This window comes from Apodemus sylvaticus, chromosome 1 (assembly GCF_947179515.1).
Source record: "Apodemus sylvaticus chromosome 1, mApoSyl1.1, whole genome shotgun sequence".
In the NCBI taxonomy this organism is placed as follows: domain Eukaryota; kingdom Metazoa; phylum Chordata; class Mammalia; order Rodentia; family Muridae; genus Apodemus; species Apodemus sylvaticus.
The window spans coordinates 56,981,687-56,999,950 of record NC_067472.1 but is presented as its reverse complement, the minus strand read 5'-3'; the positions used below and the strand labels follow the sequence as shown (position 1 = coordinate 56,999,950).

General features: G+C 49.0%; 1 protein-coding gene and 1 long non-coding RNA gene across 2 annotated transcripts; one reads left to right on the top strand and one right to left on the bottom strand.

Annotated features, from left to right (window-relative positions):
• Positions 1-1,350: 1,350 nt before the first annotated feature.
• On the bottom strand, positions 1,351-17,284 carry LOC127678460 (solute carrier family 22 member 20). Its single transcript, XM_052173419.1, has 10 exons — positions 16,722-17,284; positions 16,542-16,645; positions 15,620-15,774; positions 13,498-13,666; positions 12,455-12,578; positions 10,850-10,965; positions 4,306-4,520; positions 3,270-3,378; positions 2,948-3,154; positions 1,351-2,176 (listed from the first exon to the last, which is right to left on the bottom strand). Exons 1-10 carry the CDS (start codon positions 17,094-17,096, stop codon positions 2,080-2,082), a joined length of 1,671 nt encoding a protein of 556 aa, XP_052029379.1. The 5' UTR covers positions 17,097-17,284; the 3' UTR covers positions 1,351-2,079.
• LOC127678465 (uncharacterized) lies at positions 2,336-9,385 on the top strand. The gene is made up of 3 exons (XR_007976567.1): positions 2,336-2,631; positions 8,535-8,636; positions 9,185-9,385. It is a non-coding gene; the product is annotated as an uncharacterized LOC127678465 (long non-coding RNA).
• Positions 17,285-18,264: the final 980 nt, after the last annotated feature.

Genomic DNA, 18,264 nt, shown 5'->3' with positions numbered 1-18,264 from the left:
GGTGCGATGTCTAACTTTTATATTAGTGTATTATAAGGAATGTTTGTGAGATTCAACCAAGCATATTTGAAAGACTAATTTTGTGTGAATGTCCTAACTGCTGGGTGATTTACAATCTCTGGCTGTGTCCTCTACACACACTTTTAATCCTAGTACCTGCGAGGCAGAGGCAGGCAGACCTCTGTGAGTTCAAGTTCAGCATCTTCTACATAGCAAGGTCCTGGTCATCCAGGGCCTATACAGTAAGATTCTGTCTTTAAAAAAAATGACATATTTAAATGATGATTTTCTGAATATGTTGGATGTGTTGAAGAAATTAGGCATAGGTCTTTCTGGTGCATCAACTACGTGAATTTCCCTCCTCTTTCAGTAAGGTTTTTGCTGTTGTTGTTTTTGTTTTTTCAAGACAGGGTTTCTCTGTGTAGCCCTGGCTGTCCTGGAACTTACTCTGTAGACCAGGCTGGACTCGAACTCAGAAATCTGCCTGCCTCTGCCTCCCAAGTGCTGGGTTTAAAGGTGTGTGCCACCACTGCCCGGCTAAGTTCTTTTTTTTTATTTTTATGTTTTATACAGGGACTCACCATATAGCCCATCCTGGCCTCAACCCTGTAACTCTCCTACCTCAGGCCTCCCAAGTGTTGGGATTACAGCTGTGCTCAAACAGCTGGGCCTGCGAGCATGCACTGTGATGCCTGGCTTCCACATTGTTTCTTTTTTTTAGTTTTGAGACAGGGTCTCTAGCCCAGGCTGGCCTTGACCTCTCTGTGGAGTGGTGAGCTCCTGATCCTCCTTCCTCTGCTTCCTGAGTTCTGGGATTATGCATGTGTGCCACTGGAGCAGCTTTCAAAGAATAATGACTTAAAAATATGTCCCAAGATTCTTTAATCCCCCCTTCAAAATGTAGGGTGATTTAAAAATTTTTAATTATGTGTGTGTGTGTGTGTGTGTGTGTGTGTGTGTGTGCAGTGTTTAAAGAAGTCAGAAGAGGGCACCAGGGCCCCTGGAGCTGGAGAGGCAGTCAGGAAGCAGATCCAGGCAATGTGGTGAAGCAGGCTCAGAAAAGTCCTGAACCAGAAATGTGCCACAAAGGTCTGATGGCTTCCTGACACATAGAACCTGGAAGGGAATCACTACCTGCACTCATCCGACCTAACCTGCTACCCCGAAGGGATTTGTCCTGTGCAATCAGGGGTCAGAGTTCTTGAGATTCCTCTGGGCCAGAAACTCTCTGGAACTTGTGTCCTCCATGTCTGGACAACTGACATACTTTCAGAGATACAGAGTCTTTAGGAATACAAGAAAAACTTAAAATACAGCCAGGCAAGTTGCCACACACCTTTAATCCCAGTATTTCGGAGGAAGAGGCAGGCAGATCTCTGTGAGTCCAAGGCCAGCCTACTCTATGTAGCAAATTCCAGCTCAAGGATATAGGAATGTCCAAAGTCTAGACTGTATGCCGACCTGAGGTCAGAGGGAAGCTGTGGCTGCAGGGACATGCCCCTTTTATGACTTTTAGGAAACTGGGCCAGATGCCACTTCTGCAGAGTGTTACTGCTTTGAATATAAACATCAGACAAAGGTCCCTGCCATTCCTGAGTTTGGTCTCACTGTTGGCTCGTCGACTCTTACACCAATTACAAGGCCCACTGTAGGAAGAAGACCTGCACGTCCCCTGTGGAGACACACTGCCTATCCCTCCACCACACCCCAAGAAAAATGAGCCATTCTCCCCTAACGTCTGAAGTGAAGGAGTGAAGCAGAATGGGTTCTGGAATTCAGGGGTGGGGATGGTGTTCAAGAAAATTAGCCAGGGAAACCAGGGAGCGCCGATGTCACTGTGACCTTGCAAAGACCCAGCATCTCTGGTGGCCCTGGACGGTGATGCTTTTATTGCAGTGGACAGCATGGTCTCCTTGGGTCTCTGGAGGTCACTTCTGCTTCCTGAACACTAGGCTTGGGCTTGGGTGTGGCTCCCCAGCAGAGTCCATGATGTCCTCTGGCATTGCATGGAGTTCTGCACCAGGGGCTTGGATGCTCCCTCCTAGCAGAGGCTGAGGTCCATGCCGGGGCCTGGGCAACTTAAATGGTTTCTTTGAGGGGAGAAGCTCCCAGCTGCTGAAGAGAAATTTCTTCATTCTTCTGTGCCCTGTCTCTTTTGGAGTGGCCTTCTTTGACTCTGCTCAAAGGTAAATAGAAACTTCTGTTATCTTCTTGAAACTTACATTATCTTCCTGTTTTCGCCATTTCCTGACCCTCCCACTTACCTGCCTAGTCTTAACAGGTTTCCTTTTTAGAAAAATCTCAATGTTCATTTTCTAGTTTTTGTTTCGTTTCTAACAGGGTCTCATTAGGTATCTGTGCTTGGCTTGGAACTCACCATGTAACCCAGGCTGGCCTTGAACTCACCATGTAGGCCAGGCTGGCCTTGAACTGACCAAGGTCTGCCTGCCTCTTCTGAGGCAGATCCTGAGATTAATAGCATGTGCTGTTTATGTGGTGCTGAGGTTTCCTGTATTCTCAGCAAGTATTCTACCACTGTATTGCCTCCTGAGGCCTCCAACCTCCCTATGTCTTCTGGTCTACCTTTATTTTTATGCTTTTTCTTCATGTTGGACCTGTTCTGATTGAGAGGTAAGCCACTGTAGAGGAAGGCAGAAGTCTTTCTTTTATTGCTGTTTTTCCCCTCTTTTTCTTCTTAAGATTTATTTATTTATTTAAGGTATGTGAGTACATTGTTGCTATTCAGACACTCCAGAAGAGGGCATCAGATCCCATTACAGATGGTTGTGACCCACCATGTGACTTCTGGAAGAGCAGTCAGTGCTCTTAACTGCTGAGCCATCTCTCCAGCCCCCAGCATAGCCATTGACGATTCCTCTGACTTCCGGGCATTTCTGGTTTCCTGTAACCACTGGTCCTGCACTCCATAGTGCCAGAGGATACTCACCGTCTCTCCATTGCAGCAATAGTTTCCACCAGTGGCACATTGCGGGTCTCAGTCAGGAAGCAGGTGACAGCCATTCCAGCCAAGACTGAAGTGGCACCAAAGGATACAGGTGGCAGAACTGGACTGATCTCACCAAGTGCAGTGATCAGGGGTGCCACCAAGCCTCCAAGGCGGGCGTTGACAGAGGCAAAGCCCATCCCCATCTGCCTGTGAGAGATGAAGACCACCTATCAGCAGCTGGGCCTGGGCCCCCTAAGAGTCAGGCCTGCAGGGGTCAGAGGGGAGCGTGGACCCCTGCGTAGGCACCACTCCTCATGCTCACCTGATCTCTGTGGGATAGAGTTCTCCTGTGAACAGATAAACACAGATGAAGGAGCTGGCCAGGCAGCCTTTGCCCAGCGCTGCCTGTACTGTCCGCAAGGTCTGCAGACCTAAAGAGGCAAAAGAGGGAGGTGGGGCTGTGAGCAACAGAGGCTGGAACAGGAGCATGATGGAAGGCTGCAGGACTTAGGATTGGGAAGGGGACCAGAGGGAAAAGCTCAGGCAGAGGACAAGATACGAGAGAAAGGCGCGAGCTAGTGCACACGCCTTTAATTCCAGTCCTCTGGAGGGGGAGGCAGTAGATCTGTTTGAGGCCAGCCTGGTCTACAAGGAGAGTCTCAGGACAGCCAGGGCTACACAGTAAGTCCCCATCTGACTACTTCCTCACTTATTTGCATCTGTGGCCACAGCCTGCCTCAGAGACAGGACAGGGGTGGGGATCTGTCTTAGATTCAAATCCTAGCTCTGACCCTGGTAGGTGACTTAGCCACAGTGACCTCCTAGTTCTGAGCCCCTGGGTCCTTTAAGTAAGGGAAAGAGTAGCACGGCTTCGCATGCCTGTTCATAGGTGTCACAGGTGGACACATGCCACCAGCACAGGGTTTGGTGCTCAGTCAGCACTTCCTGCTGGTGTGTCATTCGCATGTGTGTCCTGCTGCTGCTCATAGACTGCAAACCCTGACTCAAGCGTCCCACACAAGGCCGTCAAAGAAATTATGGTAGGCACGTGCTTTGAGTTGGTGTTAGCTGGAGTGAACCAGCTGAGGAGATTCCCCAAATCACCCACATCTAAGCAGCTCCACACAATTACACCAACTCCTCTTTGACATGGTAACTTAAGTTTCCTCTTTATTCCTTTTGAGACAGGGTCTCACTGTAGCCCCGGCTGGCCAAGAACTGATGATTCTCCTGCCTCTGCCTCCCAAGGGCTAGAATCATGGGTGTGTTGCTGGTCACCTCCAGAGGCCACTCAACCCTCCCACTGCTTCTGAGACCCGTGTCGATATAGCTACCACAGGGCAGCAGTGACAACTCACCCTCTGGAACAAACATGTTAGCAATGACCATGAGCCCAGCCAGCAAGAGGAAGGATGACACTGTGGCCCGTCGTCCCACATAAATCATCGTGGTGGTGGCGACCAGCATGGCTGGGATGTCAATGATCCCAAACAGAGCCTGCACCAGGTAGATGCTGAGCCCAAATTTCTGCAGGTCCATGGCCAGGCCATAGTAGGCCACAGAGTTAGAGAACCTGGAAAGGAGGCAGAACGGCCCTGTTTCACCCACAACGCACTGTCTGGGGCTCGAGGCAAGGGAGACAGGATGTGTGACCTGGGGATCCTCCCCTCAGGGAGTTCAAATCCCTTTGACAGCATCTTCTGCCCCCCCACACATCCGATGATGGAGCTCTTTCTCACTCCATCCTATTCCCACCACCCGCTACCCAGAGCTCAGGCTCTGAGCTCCGTGTTATCTTTGGCTTTCACTGTCAGTGCAACTTCAGTGCTGGAATTAAAACAGTGCTAAACAGAAGACAGACAGGGGTTAAAGAATACAGGAACCATAGTTCATGCCTGTTTGTGCTTGTGGTCCCAGCACTTGGAAGACTGGGGCAGTAGGATCACCACCCTGGGCTACATAGTGAGATCCTGTCTCAAAACCTTACCTTTATTTATTTATTTGCATGCTAATTTCATGTTGACTGTGTGGTGTATGTGTGTCTATATTCCTGTGTGCACATGCATGTGTGTACTTACTTGTGTGTACTTATGTGTGTGTATCTGCATGTGTGTGTACTTAGGTGTGTGCACATGCATGTGGAAGGCAGACCTTGACAACAGCAGTCCCTCTCAACGGTCATCCATCTTGTTTTCATTTTTAGATGAATTTTTATTGTCTGTGCACATGCACCACATGTGGAGGTCAGAGGATAGCTTTTGGCGAGTCAGTTTCTCTCCTACTTTGGGTCCCAGGGATGAACCTTGGCAGGTTGTGGGGGTAGTGCAGTGAGAGCTTTTACCTGCTGAACCAGCTTTCAGTACTGCCTTATTTTCTGAGACGAGGTGTTTGAACATGATCTCTTCTCCCCATTCTCTGACAGTGTCTTACATCATAGTTCAAGCTGACCTGAAACTCACTGTAGCCCAGGCTGTCTTAAATGTCACAGCAATCCTCCTGCTTCAGCCTCCCAGATTCCGGGATTAAGAGCCAAGCACCTAGTTGTGTTCTCTTTCTGGATTAGACATGAAACCGTCAAGCTGAGACGCGTACTTTTCTGTAGGTTCTTTCAACTCTAGGGCACTTGTAATGCCAACACTGGAGAGCCCAGGGCAGCACCACCCAAAGCCAACCTGTGCTACAGACTGATCCAAATAAGCTGGGTGGTGTTGCACGCCCTTAATCCCAGCACACAGGAGGCAGATACAGGTAGACCTCTGAGTCTGAGGCCAGCTTGGTCTACAAAGTGAGTTCCAGGACAGCCAGGGCTACACAGAGAAACCCTGTCTCAACTCCATCCCGCCTCCAAAAAACAAACAAAACCCAATCAACTGAAACAACAACAAAGAAGATACAAATGGGGAATGGACAGCTGTAAGTCTCCTGGGTTTACTCAAACCCTCTTCTAGCATCTGAACACCAATCTTAGGTGTTATTTTGAAAGGGTTCTGCACATGTGATGAAGGACTTCTATCAGTTGACTTGATAAGTGGGGGAAGGGTGAGGGGAGCTGCTGTGGTCACATCGGGAGTTTAAGCCTGGGCCTAAGGTCAGGGACAAGGACTTTGAGGTTCAGCGCCTAAGGGACTTCATTGTTTTTTCAGGTTTATGAGACAGTGTCTCATATAGCCCAGGCTGGACTTGAACTTGCTATTTTTCAGAGGCTAACCTTGAACCCCTGATTCTTCTGTCTCTGCTTCCCCACATGCTGAGGCTGCAGATGTGTGCCACTTCTCCCAGACAGACAGAGAACAATCTGATGTGAGAGATTACACTGAAATGGAGACCACTACCTGGCCAGGAATGTAGGTGGTCTCTCGGAACTGAGAGAGGTCTATGGAGACATCTACCCTATAGCTGCAGAGAGTTGGACTCTTGCCAAATGAATTCTTCCCCAAAGGCTCTACCAAGGAGCTGCTACACAGATTCCTCCTGCTCAGCCTCTTAAGTACTGTGCAGGGAGCCAGGCTGCCTCCAGGTGGGCCGCAGCCTGCAGAGTAGTGATGCTTGGTAGGTGATGCTGTAAGGGAAACCTGATCATAGCATGCATGGCCTTTGAGAAAGTTGAAGAACAGCTAGACAAAAGCCACTTGGTGTACATACCTAGCCCTGAGGGCATGCTGTTGGCACAGTTACCAAGGAAGAGTGAAAAGTGGCTTTGTTTCTGAAATGGTCTTTCCAGAGAGTCTGGACCATGACCAACCTGGAGTGCCATCCAGGCACTGTTTTGGAAAATGTTTTGGAAAAAAATCTGGTGTATGAGAGTTGTCTACCAAGTTCCAGAATACCCAAGGCTATTCAAAAAGACCCTGTCTTAAAATACACACACACACACACACACACACACACACACACACACACACAGAGAGAGAGAGAGAGAGAGAGAGAGAGAGAGAGAGAGAGAGAGAGAGAGAGAGGAGAGAATTAGGAATTGGCTACCTACCAAAGACAGAATGTGCCAAGAGACAGACTAGTCTAGGATTGGCAATCTTCGAGTTACTATGGACCTGCAGATAGAGGCATGTCTTGGTGCCAAGGGGCAGGAGAAAGGGGTTTATACACTAAGCTGTGCCAAGATGGATCAGGACCAATTGGAGTGTACTTGGACAATCTTAAAAGCATTTACAGATCAGATGTCAGCTAAGAAGCAGTCCTTTTTAATCAGTGCTTGGCACTAGATGCTTGGCCGACTACCCTGTCAGGTTTGCTTAGCCTGCTGAGTTTGGATGCATGCTGCAGGACTGTGTGAGGTTGGCAAACGGGAGTCACATCCAAGATGGCTGTAGTCATGTCAAGCCGTATCCCAACACAGGGAGAAGGGACTAGATAGTTATTCTCCATGATTCCTTTCTGTCTTACATCTCTCTGCCTGACAAAATTCTTACCTTCCTTCCCTTATTTTCTCATTATTCACTGGCTTATCAAATATTTACTGCAAATCTATCATATGCTATGTCTTTACTTAATGATGAAATTTCAGTTATAATTAATTTTAAAAAGTAGCAGAACAGAGCATTAGCCTATTTTTATAGTAACATGTGTACGTGTGTGTGTGTGTGTGTGTGTGTGTGTGTGTGTGTGTGTATAGTGTGTGTGTGTATGTGTGTGAGTGTGGTGTGTGTATTGTCATCCATGGAGCAATCTTCAGAGAAGGAGTGAGTCCATTCTCCAGTCTCTCTCTCTCTCTCTGGTACACAACTTTTAAAATTTTTATTTTTAAATTTTTATTGTGCACTAGTGTTTTGCCTGCATGTGTCTCTGTCTGTGAGATTGTCAGATCCCCTAGAACTGGAGTTGCAGACCGTTGTGAACTGCCATGAACCCAGGTCCTTTGGAAAAGCAGCCAATAATCTTAACCACTGAGCCATCTACACCTTCCTCCGCCCCTATTTAAGATAGGGTCTTAGTACATAGCCCTGACTTACCCAGCACTGCCAGTGTAGCTCAGGCTAGCCTTGAAATCTCAGAGGTCTGCCTCCCTCTGAGTGTGGCCCTGGGATCCAAGGCCACACCCATGTTCACTCTCATCTCAGGAACCCTTGTGTGCACTTCTTATCTTCACCACCACTCTAAGGGATGGCTAGGGTTGTAAAAGTCACATGACCTACAGGGAAGCTGAGGATTAGAGAGGTTAACAAGTTCAGGATCCAGCAGTAAATGCTGGTGCTGAGATCAAAACTCAGGCCTGCAGCTCCTCAGTCTTGTTTGTTTTAGGGCAGGGTCTCGAGTAGCCCAGGCTTGACTTTTAAACTTGCCACACAGTCATCTCTCCAGCCCTGGGACTAACTGTCTTTCTTCCTTCCTTCCTTCCTTCCTTCCTTCCTTCCTTCCTTCCTTCCTTCCTTCCTTCCTTCCTTCCTTCCTTCCTTCCTTTCTTTCTTTCTCTCCTCTCTCTTTCTTCATTTGTTTGTTTGTTTGTTTGTTTCTCCTTTGTGCACTGAGTATGCATTGCTTTTGTAACTTGGAAATTAGCCACAAAAGGAAACAACAGGGTTTGGAGACATTTGTGCAATCTAACCAGTTCTCTTCTCCCTTTTCATCCTCCCAGCCCTCCTGGAACTCCAGAAGTCCCTGTCCCCATGCCACCCCAGCCTAGAGTGTCTCGCCTCGTCACCACAGAAATGGTGCAATTGGATCCAGATGGGGCCTGGTGAGGCTCCAGGGCTTCAAGGGGGGGCCCTGAAAACAGTCAAGATTTTCCATATAAAACAAAATTACACAAGTCAGGAGGCGTCAAGGGGTCGGGATGCTTGGGAAATCCTTTAGGAAGGCCCACGGCTCCACCTCTGCCTAAGCCGTGGATTGCTGCCTTTTATCAAAAGTAAGACTTTGCTAACTCTTCCTAGAAGGATCCAAAAGAGATCTTTCAATCTCAGAGTTTGAAGTTGGTTTGTTTCTAACAAGAAGGACCATGAGGAAGTGGCAGGACTCTAGAGGGCGATGCAGGAGGGCAGGTGGGGGGGGGGGGCGCGTGTCTGGATATCAGAGGGCGTGTCTGGACATCAGAGGGCGTGTCTGGACATCAGAGGGCAGGCTCTACCAAGAGGTCTTGGGATCTCCAAGGGCTCAGGGAACTTCATTCCCAGAACTCAGGGAACAAATCCCCAAATCAAGTAACACAAAGTCAGAGGCTATAAACAAACAAACAAACAAACAACCGGAAACCCCTCTCTATGTCTTCCCTTTGACCCTTACAAGGTCCCTGCTGCAATGAGTCCTATATCACTGCCTGCCTTCCTGCCCCATAATTATCAGCTTTGGGGCTGGAGAGATGGCTCAGCAGTTAAGAGCGCCGACTGTTCTTCCAGAGGTCTTGAGTTCAATTCCCAGCAACCACATGGTGACTCACAACCATCTCTAATGGATCTAATTACCTCTTCTGGCATGTGTCTGAAGACAGCTACAGTGTACTTACATAAATAAAAATTAAATAAATAAATATTAGCTTTGAATATTTAATGTCCAGGCAATGTTGAGAGGTCAAGGATGCTCATCTTTTCTCTGCCTGTCCCTCCCGGTCTGTGTGATCAATGAGACTGTCTGATTTTCTGTTTTGCTTTGTTTCATTCAGGGGTTGGCCCTGGCACTTTGTTTTTTTTTTTTTGGGGGGGGGGGTTTAGTTTTTTGGAGACAGGGTTTCTCTGTGTAGCCCTGGCTGTCCTGGAACTCACTCTGTAGACCAGGCTGGCCTTGAATTCAGAATTCAGAAATCTGCCTGCCTCTGCCTCCCAGAGTGCTGGGATTACAGGTGTGCGCCACCACCGCCCGGCTAGCCCCAGCACTTTGTATATGCTGGGTTAGCGCCCTACCACTGGGCTAAATTCTGAGCCTTTTTTCCTATTTATTTGCTAAATTATAAACAATTTATCCATTAGTTATAAATTTATTAAATTATTTATTTGTCAAAGTATTTATTTATTATTTTAACTTATTATTATTATTAATTTTTTAAGTTTTGTTGAGGCTGGAGAGATGGCTTAGTGGTTGAGAGCACTGACTGCTCTTCCAGAGGTCCTGAGTTCAATTCCCAGGAACCACATGATGGCTCACAACCATCTATAATGGGACCCAATGCCCTCTTCTGGTGTGTCTGAAGATAGCTACAGTGTACTCATATGCATAAAATAAATAAATCTTTTTTAAAAAGCTTTGTTTGGGCTGGAGGGAGTGGGGCTGGAGAGGGGGAGTTTTATTTACATGTTTTTGTGTATGTGTGTATCTGTATGAGTTTACATGCATTACATGTGCACAGGTAAGACCTTCTGCTCAAATGTAGACACTTTAGATCAACATAATGTCTCATCTATAATGTCAGTTCACCCACAGAGTACCAGGTGATGGTGTAATCTTAATTTTGTTGTTGTTTTCTTGAGTCAGAGTTTCTGTGTGTAGACCAGGCTGTCCTTGGAATTCAGAGGTCCCTCCTGCCTCTGCCTCCCAAGTGCTGGGATTAAAGGTGTGCACCAACATACCCAATACCCAGCTTGTGTGTGTGTGTGTGTGTGTGTGTGTGTGCAGGCATCTGTCTGTGCTGCTGTGCTTATTCCCGTGAGGAGGGCATCAGGCATCTCTATCTTTAATTGCCTTTTTCTCCCTCGAATCTGAACCTGAGGGTCCATTTGCCCACAGCTAGAGTTACAGGCGCTGCAGGCCACGGTCAGCGGTCAGCTTGTTCACAGAGCCTCTGTGATTTGAAGTCAGGCTCTCGTACTTGCAGAGCCAGCACTGAGCCATTTCCCCAGCCCAGGGCCAGGTGCTGAAAGGAAGTGACGTGAGACTAACTCCACACACCTTAGGACTAATTCAGGACAACATTTGCTAATGAGAGCAGAAAGTATGTCCCCACCTCAGGCCGTCACCTACCAGACCACCATGAGACAACAGGTGACCTTTCTGATGGCAGGGGTTCTGAAGAGGTCCAAGATGGAGTTGGAGGTGCGGACACTTGCAAACTCGTCCTGGATGTAGGAGCTCACCACCTGGAGAGGAATGTGTGATCAGGGGCGTCGCGGGTTCTGGGATGCCATTTCCCTGGTTGGACTCTGCATCCATAGAAAACAGTGCTTCTGCGTGTTTGTTGTGACATCTGGCCGTGTCGCCCTCTTCACGAAGGCCCTTGGAGACTGTTGCATGATTTGTGATGCAGTGGGAGCTGCAACGTGCACCTTATAGTCCCGAGGTTCTGTGGCATCAGAGACTGTCACTCAATTCCCAGTAAGTTCATCACAGCGTCAGAGAGGGGGTAAAAGCGGCTGGGCTGGAGGGCAGCTGTTGGAGCGCTGGGCTAGCACGCGTTTCCACCTCTAACGTGGCCCAACCTCGTCCTCACCGGCAAACTGCCTGGCCTCTCCAGACCTCGATGTCTCTTTCTCTTTTTACAGTTTTGTGTTATATTTACTTATTTTGTGTGCGAGCATGTGTGTGCCGCAGCTTGTATACGGACAGAGGACAGCTTTTAGGAGTCGGTTCCTTCCTTCCATTGTGCGGGTGCTGACGACTGAACTTGGGTCATCAGGCTTGGCAGCAAGTGCGCTACTGAGCCATCTCACTGACCCCAATCTTTTTTCTTTTTCTCTTTTTCCTCTTTCTCCTCTTCCTCCTCCTCTTCCTCTTGTGGTGTGTGGGTGTGTCTGTGTGTATGTGCCTGCACTCACATGTGGGAGGCAGGCATATCAAATGCTGATAATCACTCTTCTGTGTGTTTTCCGTGTGTGTTTCTCTTTTTCTTTTTTTTTAAAAGATTTATTTATTTATGATATGTGAGTACATTGTAGCTATCTTCAGACACCAGAAGAGGCATCATATCCCATGATAGATGGTTGTTAGCCACCATGTGCCGGGATTTGAACTCAGGATCTTCAGAAGAACAGTTGGCGCTCTTACCCGCTGAGCCGTCTCTCCAGCCCCCTCTTTTGTTTTTTGCTGACACAGGGTTTCTCTATGTAACCCTGGCGGTCCTGGAACTCCCTTTGTAGATCAGGCTGGCTTCAAACTCAGAGATCCACCTACCTCTGCCTCTTATTGCTGGGACTAAAGGCGTGTACTGCCATGCCTGATGGTGAGTGTATTTCTTCTAGAATTTATTTATTTATTTTTTTTTTTAAAGATTTATTTCTTTTTTATAGTTAAGTACACTGTAGCTGTCTCCAGACACACCAGAAGAGGGCATCAGATTTCATTAAGGATGGTTGTGGGCCACCATGTGGTTGCTGGGATTTGAACTCAGGACCTTTGGAAGAACAGTCGGTGCTCTTAACCGCTGCGCCATCTCTCCAGCCCTAGAATTTATTTTTTTAATTCAAGGTTTTGTCACTGAACCTGGAATTTGTTGTTCCAGCCAGGCTTTCTGGCAAGTGAGTCCCTGGGGTGCACCTATCTCCATTCATCAGCTCTGGGAAAACCTCTACCACACCTGCCTCCCCTGTCAGTACCACAAAAGTCTACCCCAGCCTTCACACCCCTGCTCACCGCTGTAGTCAGCCTCTCCCCTTCCGCCTTTCTGCCGTTCATCATGGCCACCTTCCGAAGGTTCTGCACAGCCTGCTGGGCCTTGCCATGAAGGAGGAGCCATCGGGATGACTCTGGAAGCCACCTGGGGTACAGAGGATCATTTCCCCTGCGATCCCAACACACCTTCATTCTACCAGACCTAAGGACAGGTGGCAGGGTCCCAGTTTCACAAGCAGGACCTGAAGAATAGCCACTACAGTCACCAACATCCCTTTATTGTTATTTCTTTTGTTTTTGAGACAGGCTTTCCATATATATGTAAATTTCACTGTGTGGGTGGGTCCCAGAAATAGAATTCTAATTGTTAAACTTGAAAGGCAAATGCTAGCCAGGCAGTAGTGGTGCATGCCTTTAATCCCAGCACTTGGGAGGCAGAGGCAGGCTGATTTCTGAGTTCGAGGCCAGCTTGGTCTACAGAGTGAGTTCCAGAACAGCCAGGGCTACACAGAGAAACCCTGTCTCAAAACACCAAAAAAAAAAAAAAAGAAGAAGACAAATGCTTTTACTGGCTGAGCTATCTTGCCTGCCTGTTTTCCTGCCTTCCTTTCTTTCTTCCTTCATTCTTTTCTTTCTCTTTCTTTCTTTCTTTTTTTTTTTTTGTAGTATATCATACAGAGAATCATTGCAGAGTCCTTCAAAACCAAGACACACTTTGTATTGAATTGCATGTGGCTCTTACCCTAGCTGCATGGCCTTGAAAAAATCACGGGCCCTCTCTGGGCTGTGCTTCAGTTCCCCTCTTACAAAATGCAATGGGTTTTTATACAGCATGGTGGATACAGGCAAAATCATTTTGTGTGTTCCAGAGCCCCATGCCTCAGAAGGAGGTTGGCCAAAGATTCCCTAAAGCTATTCACGGGTACTTGGGAGCCTGTGGCTCTCATGAAGCCTCTGTTCTCTGCTTCCAGCACATCAAAGTCACTCTACACTCAAGAAGTCACACCCACCTATCAGAAGCACGCCCCATCCCAGCCCCTCTCTGGGTGGGGTGGGGGACGTACCAAGAATAGAGGGAAAAGACGAGGAAAGGAGCAGACACGGCAAACTGCAGCCACCGCCAGGGCCTGATCAGGTACGCCACGCCAGCCAGGACGAGCTGGCCCAAGGTGAAGGAGAAACCCAGCAAGATGCCCGCCACCGTCCGGCCCCTGGTTGGCATCCATTCTACAACTGTGGAGAAAAGGTGGCCAACTCGAGTGACTCGTTTACCACATAGCTGTTTGGTTCACCCACCCCTTCCTCATGGCTGTGGTGTAGATCCACACCAAGATCTACCTAGACAAGACTCTGATGCGGCCTATGGCAGGGTACTAACTATAGGACATCAGGCTCTGAAGTGGCTTCATGAAGCTGGGTGGTGGGGGTGCACACCTTTAATCCCAGCACTCGGGAGGCAGAGGCAGGCAGGTCTCTGAGTTTGAGGCCAGCCTGGTCTACAAAGTGAGGTCCAGGACAACCAGAGCTGTTACACAGAGAAACCCTGTCTCAAATAAATCAAACCAACCAAAGAAAAAGGTCTTCATTGTAAGGGTGAATTTCCTGAGACAGTGTGTGCATGTGTACATGAAAGCGCACAGGAGCACAAACACGCAAATGTGTGTGTAGTGTAGAGGCCATTCTGGTATGAGACACGCTGATGGGTTTCAGGCATTTGCTCTCAGCTGTGGCGGGACACCTACCCTTCTAGAGGTGGTCAGTGGAACTGGATTTTTGAGTCTCAATATGTGCTTAGCACCTTCCTTCCTTCCTTCCTTCCTTCCTTCCTTCCTTCCTTCCTTCCTTCCTTCCTTCCTTCCTTCCTTCCTTTCTTTTTAATATAGAATAGAGTTTATTTAGGGCATGGGGAGGGGAGTTGAGAGGGTAGTAGAGACCGAGAAAGGCAGAGAAAGGGAATAGAGAAGTAGAGGAGTAGAGGCTGGCCATGAGCACGTGGAGAGAGACTGGAAGGGTTGGGGGGGAGGGACTGAAGGGGTTAGGGGGAGAGAGACTGGGAGGGTTGGGGGGAGAGAGACTGGGAGGGTTGGGGGGGAGGGACTGGAGGGGTTGGGGAGGAGAGACTGGGAGGGTTGGGGGGAGAGAGACTGGGAGGGTTGGGGGGGCCAAAGCAGGAAGGGAAGAGCAAGAGAGCTTTTAGCACCTTTCAGTGTCCAAATGCTAGGACAGAATAAGTCAGAAAAGGGGCACTGGTCTGTTCACCTGGTTCTCTGGACCCAAGATCTGTCTCCCATCCCAAAATCAAAGGCCCGCCTGCCTATGGACCTATGGATAACTAAAGATGGTGGCAGCGTCTGAGCCTGACGATGTCTGCAGAGGTAAACTAAGTTTAAAGCAGCACAGGCAGGTGGCAGCCCTGTGTTCAGAGCGGGCTGTCTGTGGCATCATGATACCTTCCACCGGGTCTCCCTGCAGGCTCCAGCTTTCCCTTCATCCCTGCAGGGTGACGCTCCTAGCTGGTTAGCACTCGGGAGTTCAAACTCACTATGTTGATCAGGCTGGCCTCAAATGTGTGATCCTCCTGCCTCTGCCTTCTGAGTGCTGGGATTATATTCACGACGGCACCCTACCCTAAGGTTCAGAGCTTGGAGTGTAGATTTAGTCTTTTGATTGTATGACCTCCTGCCACTCTTTATTTGCAGACTTGTGTGGCTTAGGAAAGCCTCAAACTCTGTGCAGCTGAGGATGACCTCGGACTCCTGATCATCTTGTTTCTACCTCCCAAGTGCTGGGATTGCAGGTGTGAGCCACCATAGCTGGCTCCCTTAGACACCATCCTATCTTATGGCCCCATGTCCCAGTCACCTATGTGACCCCAGGCATATCATAGATACCATATCATATCATAGGTACCATTGAGTAACTCTCATGAAATCAATCTGACCCTTTCAGCTCACAGATTAGTCAACTAAAACCCAGACCTAAGAAAGGCCACCACTGCCTGCGGCTGCCAGGGTCACAGTCTGTCAATCAGGGTCTTCCAAATCCAGACCCCTGGGTTGGAGGTTTTGAGTTGCGGTTTCTGGGTGAGAATTACATAAAGCAAACTTTGAAAAGCTGTCCTGCAGTGTTGTAATTCCCTTGTTGCATGATCCCGGTCCCTCCGCGTCCCACCTGTACTGGACTCACCCAGGGAGAGGGAGTTGAGGATGATGCCAGAGAAGGTCATGCCCATCAGGAACTGGAAAACGCAGTAGGTACTGAAGGAGCCCACATATGCTGTGGCAGCCCCCGAAACTGCCAGCTGCAGGTACGACCAGACCAGTGGGGCCTTGCGACCCAACCTGGACCCAAAGAGTGAGGGACTTGGAATCTCAAGGCGGACAGACATGACCAAGGAAGCAAAGCCCCTGTCTGTCACTTCTGCCTTGGTGGGGACCCCAAAGCAATCAAAGGGAGAATGAGATGCCCAGTAAAAGCCACCCCTCTAAATACCACATGCACCCGCCAGGCTGATCAGGGATAGAGGGACATATATGTGTGGTAGAAGATCAGAGACCAAGAGATTCAGTCCATGATGGGGAAAGGTGGAGAGTTTGAAAAGAGGTGCAGTCTATAATCCTAGCACTTAGGAAGTGCAGGCTGATGGATCAGAAGTTCAAAAAAATAAAAGAAAAACACTCATATATATATATATATATATATATATATATATATAGAGAGAGAGAGAGAGAGAGAGAGAGAAAGAGAGAAAGAGAGAGAGAGAGCCTCAATGGAACCTTCTGAAACCCAACACCTCCTCCATGTGCACATGCACACAAAAAGAAGGAGAGAAAGAAAAGAAGGAATAGCCAGGTGGTGCATGCCTTTAGTCCCAGCACTTGGGGGGCAGAGGTGGGCGGTCACTGTGAGTCGGAGGCCAGCCTGGTATAGAGAATGAGTAGAGGCACTGTAGGGCTACACAGAGAAGCCCTGTCTTAGAAAAACAACCCAAAAACTAGCAAACAAACAAACAACCCCAAACAACGAAAGGAATAAAGAAAGAAAACACAGACTGTAGGTGAACTCAAGAGCTTTCCCTGCGGGACTAGGACCTCCCCCAAAGGCTCACCTGTCGGCAAGACCACCAAACAAGGCGGCTCCCACCAGCACCCCAGACATGTAGACAGATTGAGCCAGGTCACGTAGGGTACGGGCCTCACACACCAGGTCCCACTATGGGGGAGAGAGGAGTGCTAAGCCTTGTCCTTAGCTCCCTCCCAGCCCCGCAAGCCACCCGCCCACCTCTGACCTCCATCACAATGGTAGATGGGAAAATGCTTCGGTCATAGACCCAACCGTCCTTGCAGCCCTCTGTGGCCACTTCGTGGGAGGAGGTGTTGGGTTTCAGAAGATCCCACTGAGGCTCTATGTAGCGCAGGCAGGGTTCAGGGACCCCGTGCTGGTTCAGGGGTATGGCGGCCCTTAGCCAGGCTCCTGAGACATTGGTGGTAGGTTCTGTGTAGTTGGCAGGATGCTGACAGTGGTGAGGGGGTGCAGCAGCTGTGAAGTTCTGTAGGAAGGTGTGGCAAGCCAGCAGCCCACAGGGCAGCAGCAGCAAGGCTGTATAGACAAGCTGGAAGCGGCCCACACCTCCCAAGGAGTCCAGCAGGTCTGTGAAGGCCATGGCCAAGGGCCCTACCCCAGTGGAGCCTGCCCAGGCCTTATGTAAAACGGCAGGGGAGGGACCTGAGGTGGAGGACCAGGCCAGGGGTCGGCCACACAGGCCTTCCAGCTCAGAGGGCTCCAGTTACACCTCCCAGGAGGCCTAAGTGTCCCCCACCTCTGCAGTGTGCTCCTCCCCAGGCTCTTTCTCCAGTCCTCTCTCCGCCTGTTACCTCTTGAGTTGGAAAAGCAGAGGGTTGGGTGCTAGAGAGATAGGGGAGTTAGCAGAGTACCTTACACACAGTAAAACCCTGCACATGCTTCAGTACCTTACACGCAGTAAAACCCTGCACATGCTTAAGACGAAGGCCACTGTAGCATGAACTTGTAATCCCAGGAATAGAGAGATTCACTGGGCTTGCTGGCCAGACAGCCAAGCCTGACCAGTGAGTCCCAGCTCCTAGTGAGAGATCCTGTCTCCAAAAGACAAGGGGGGTGGCTCCTCAGAAATGACACCCGAGGTTGACCTCTGACTTCTGCAAAGCGCATGGCACTTATGAGTGTGTGCACGTGTGTGTGTGTGTGTGTGTGTGTGTGTACATGTGTATGCTCACACAAATACATAAATAATTTTAATTTTGTTTTTGCTTTTTTATGAGACAGGGTCTCACTGCATAGCCCTGGCTGTCCTGGAAATTACTATGAAGACCAAGCTGGCCTTAAACTCACAGAGATCTGCCTGTCTCTGCCTCCCTTGGGTCGTGATTAAAGGGCGTGTATCTGGCTCTCAATTTTAATTTTGTTTTAAATAAAAAAATAAGCCAAACAATACAGCAAAGAATAAGAAACAAAACCAAAGACGTCCCAGCAGGGCCGTCAGGAGGCAGCCTCAGTGCGGGGCTGGGGTACATCAGGGAACCCCACTGGCCAAGCACCTCAGCAAATTAAAGCCACTCTAGAGAGTGGCGGAGGGTTGAGAGGGCAGTGGCACCGCCTCGCTCCAGGTCCGAGGCCACGTGGAGACCTGGCTGGGAAACCGTAGCTCAGGACACCATCTCTCATGATCAGAGCTCTGTTCCATTTCTGCATGCAGCCCTGTAGGCAGTCCCATCTCCCATCTCCCTCGATTTTTCCTTTCTTCTCAAGATAAGGTCTAATATAGCCCAGGTTGGCCTGGAACTCCCTATGTA

Excerpts from the sequence above, each read along its gene's own strand:
- LOC127678460 (XM_052173419.1), bottom strand. The coding sequence starts at position 17,096 with ATGGCCTTCACAGACCTGCTGGACTCCTTGGGAGGTGTGGGCCGCTTC. Across the intron at positions 12,579-13,497 it reads GTCTTTTCCCTCTATTCTTG|GTGGCTTCCAGAGTCATCCC; the intron begins GTACGTCCCCCA and ends TCTGTACCCCAG. Across the intron at positions 2,177-2,947 it reads ATTGCTGCAATGGAGAGACG|AGTCAAAGAAGGCCACTCCA; the intron begins GTGAGTATCCTC and ends ACCTTTGAGCAG.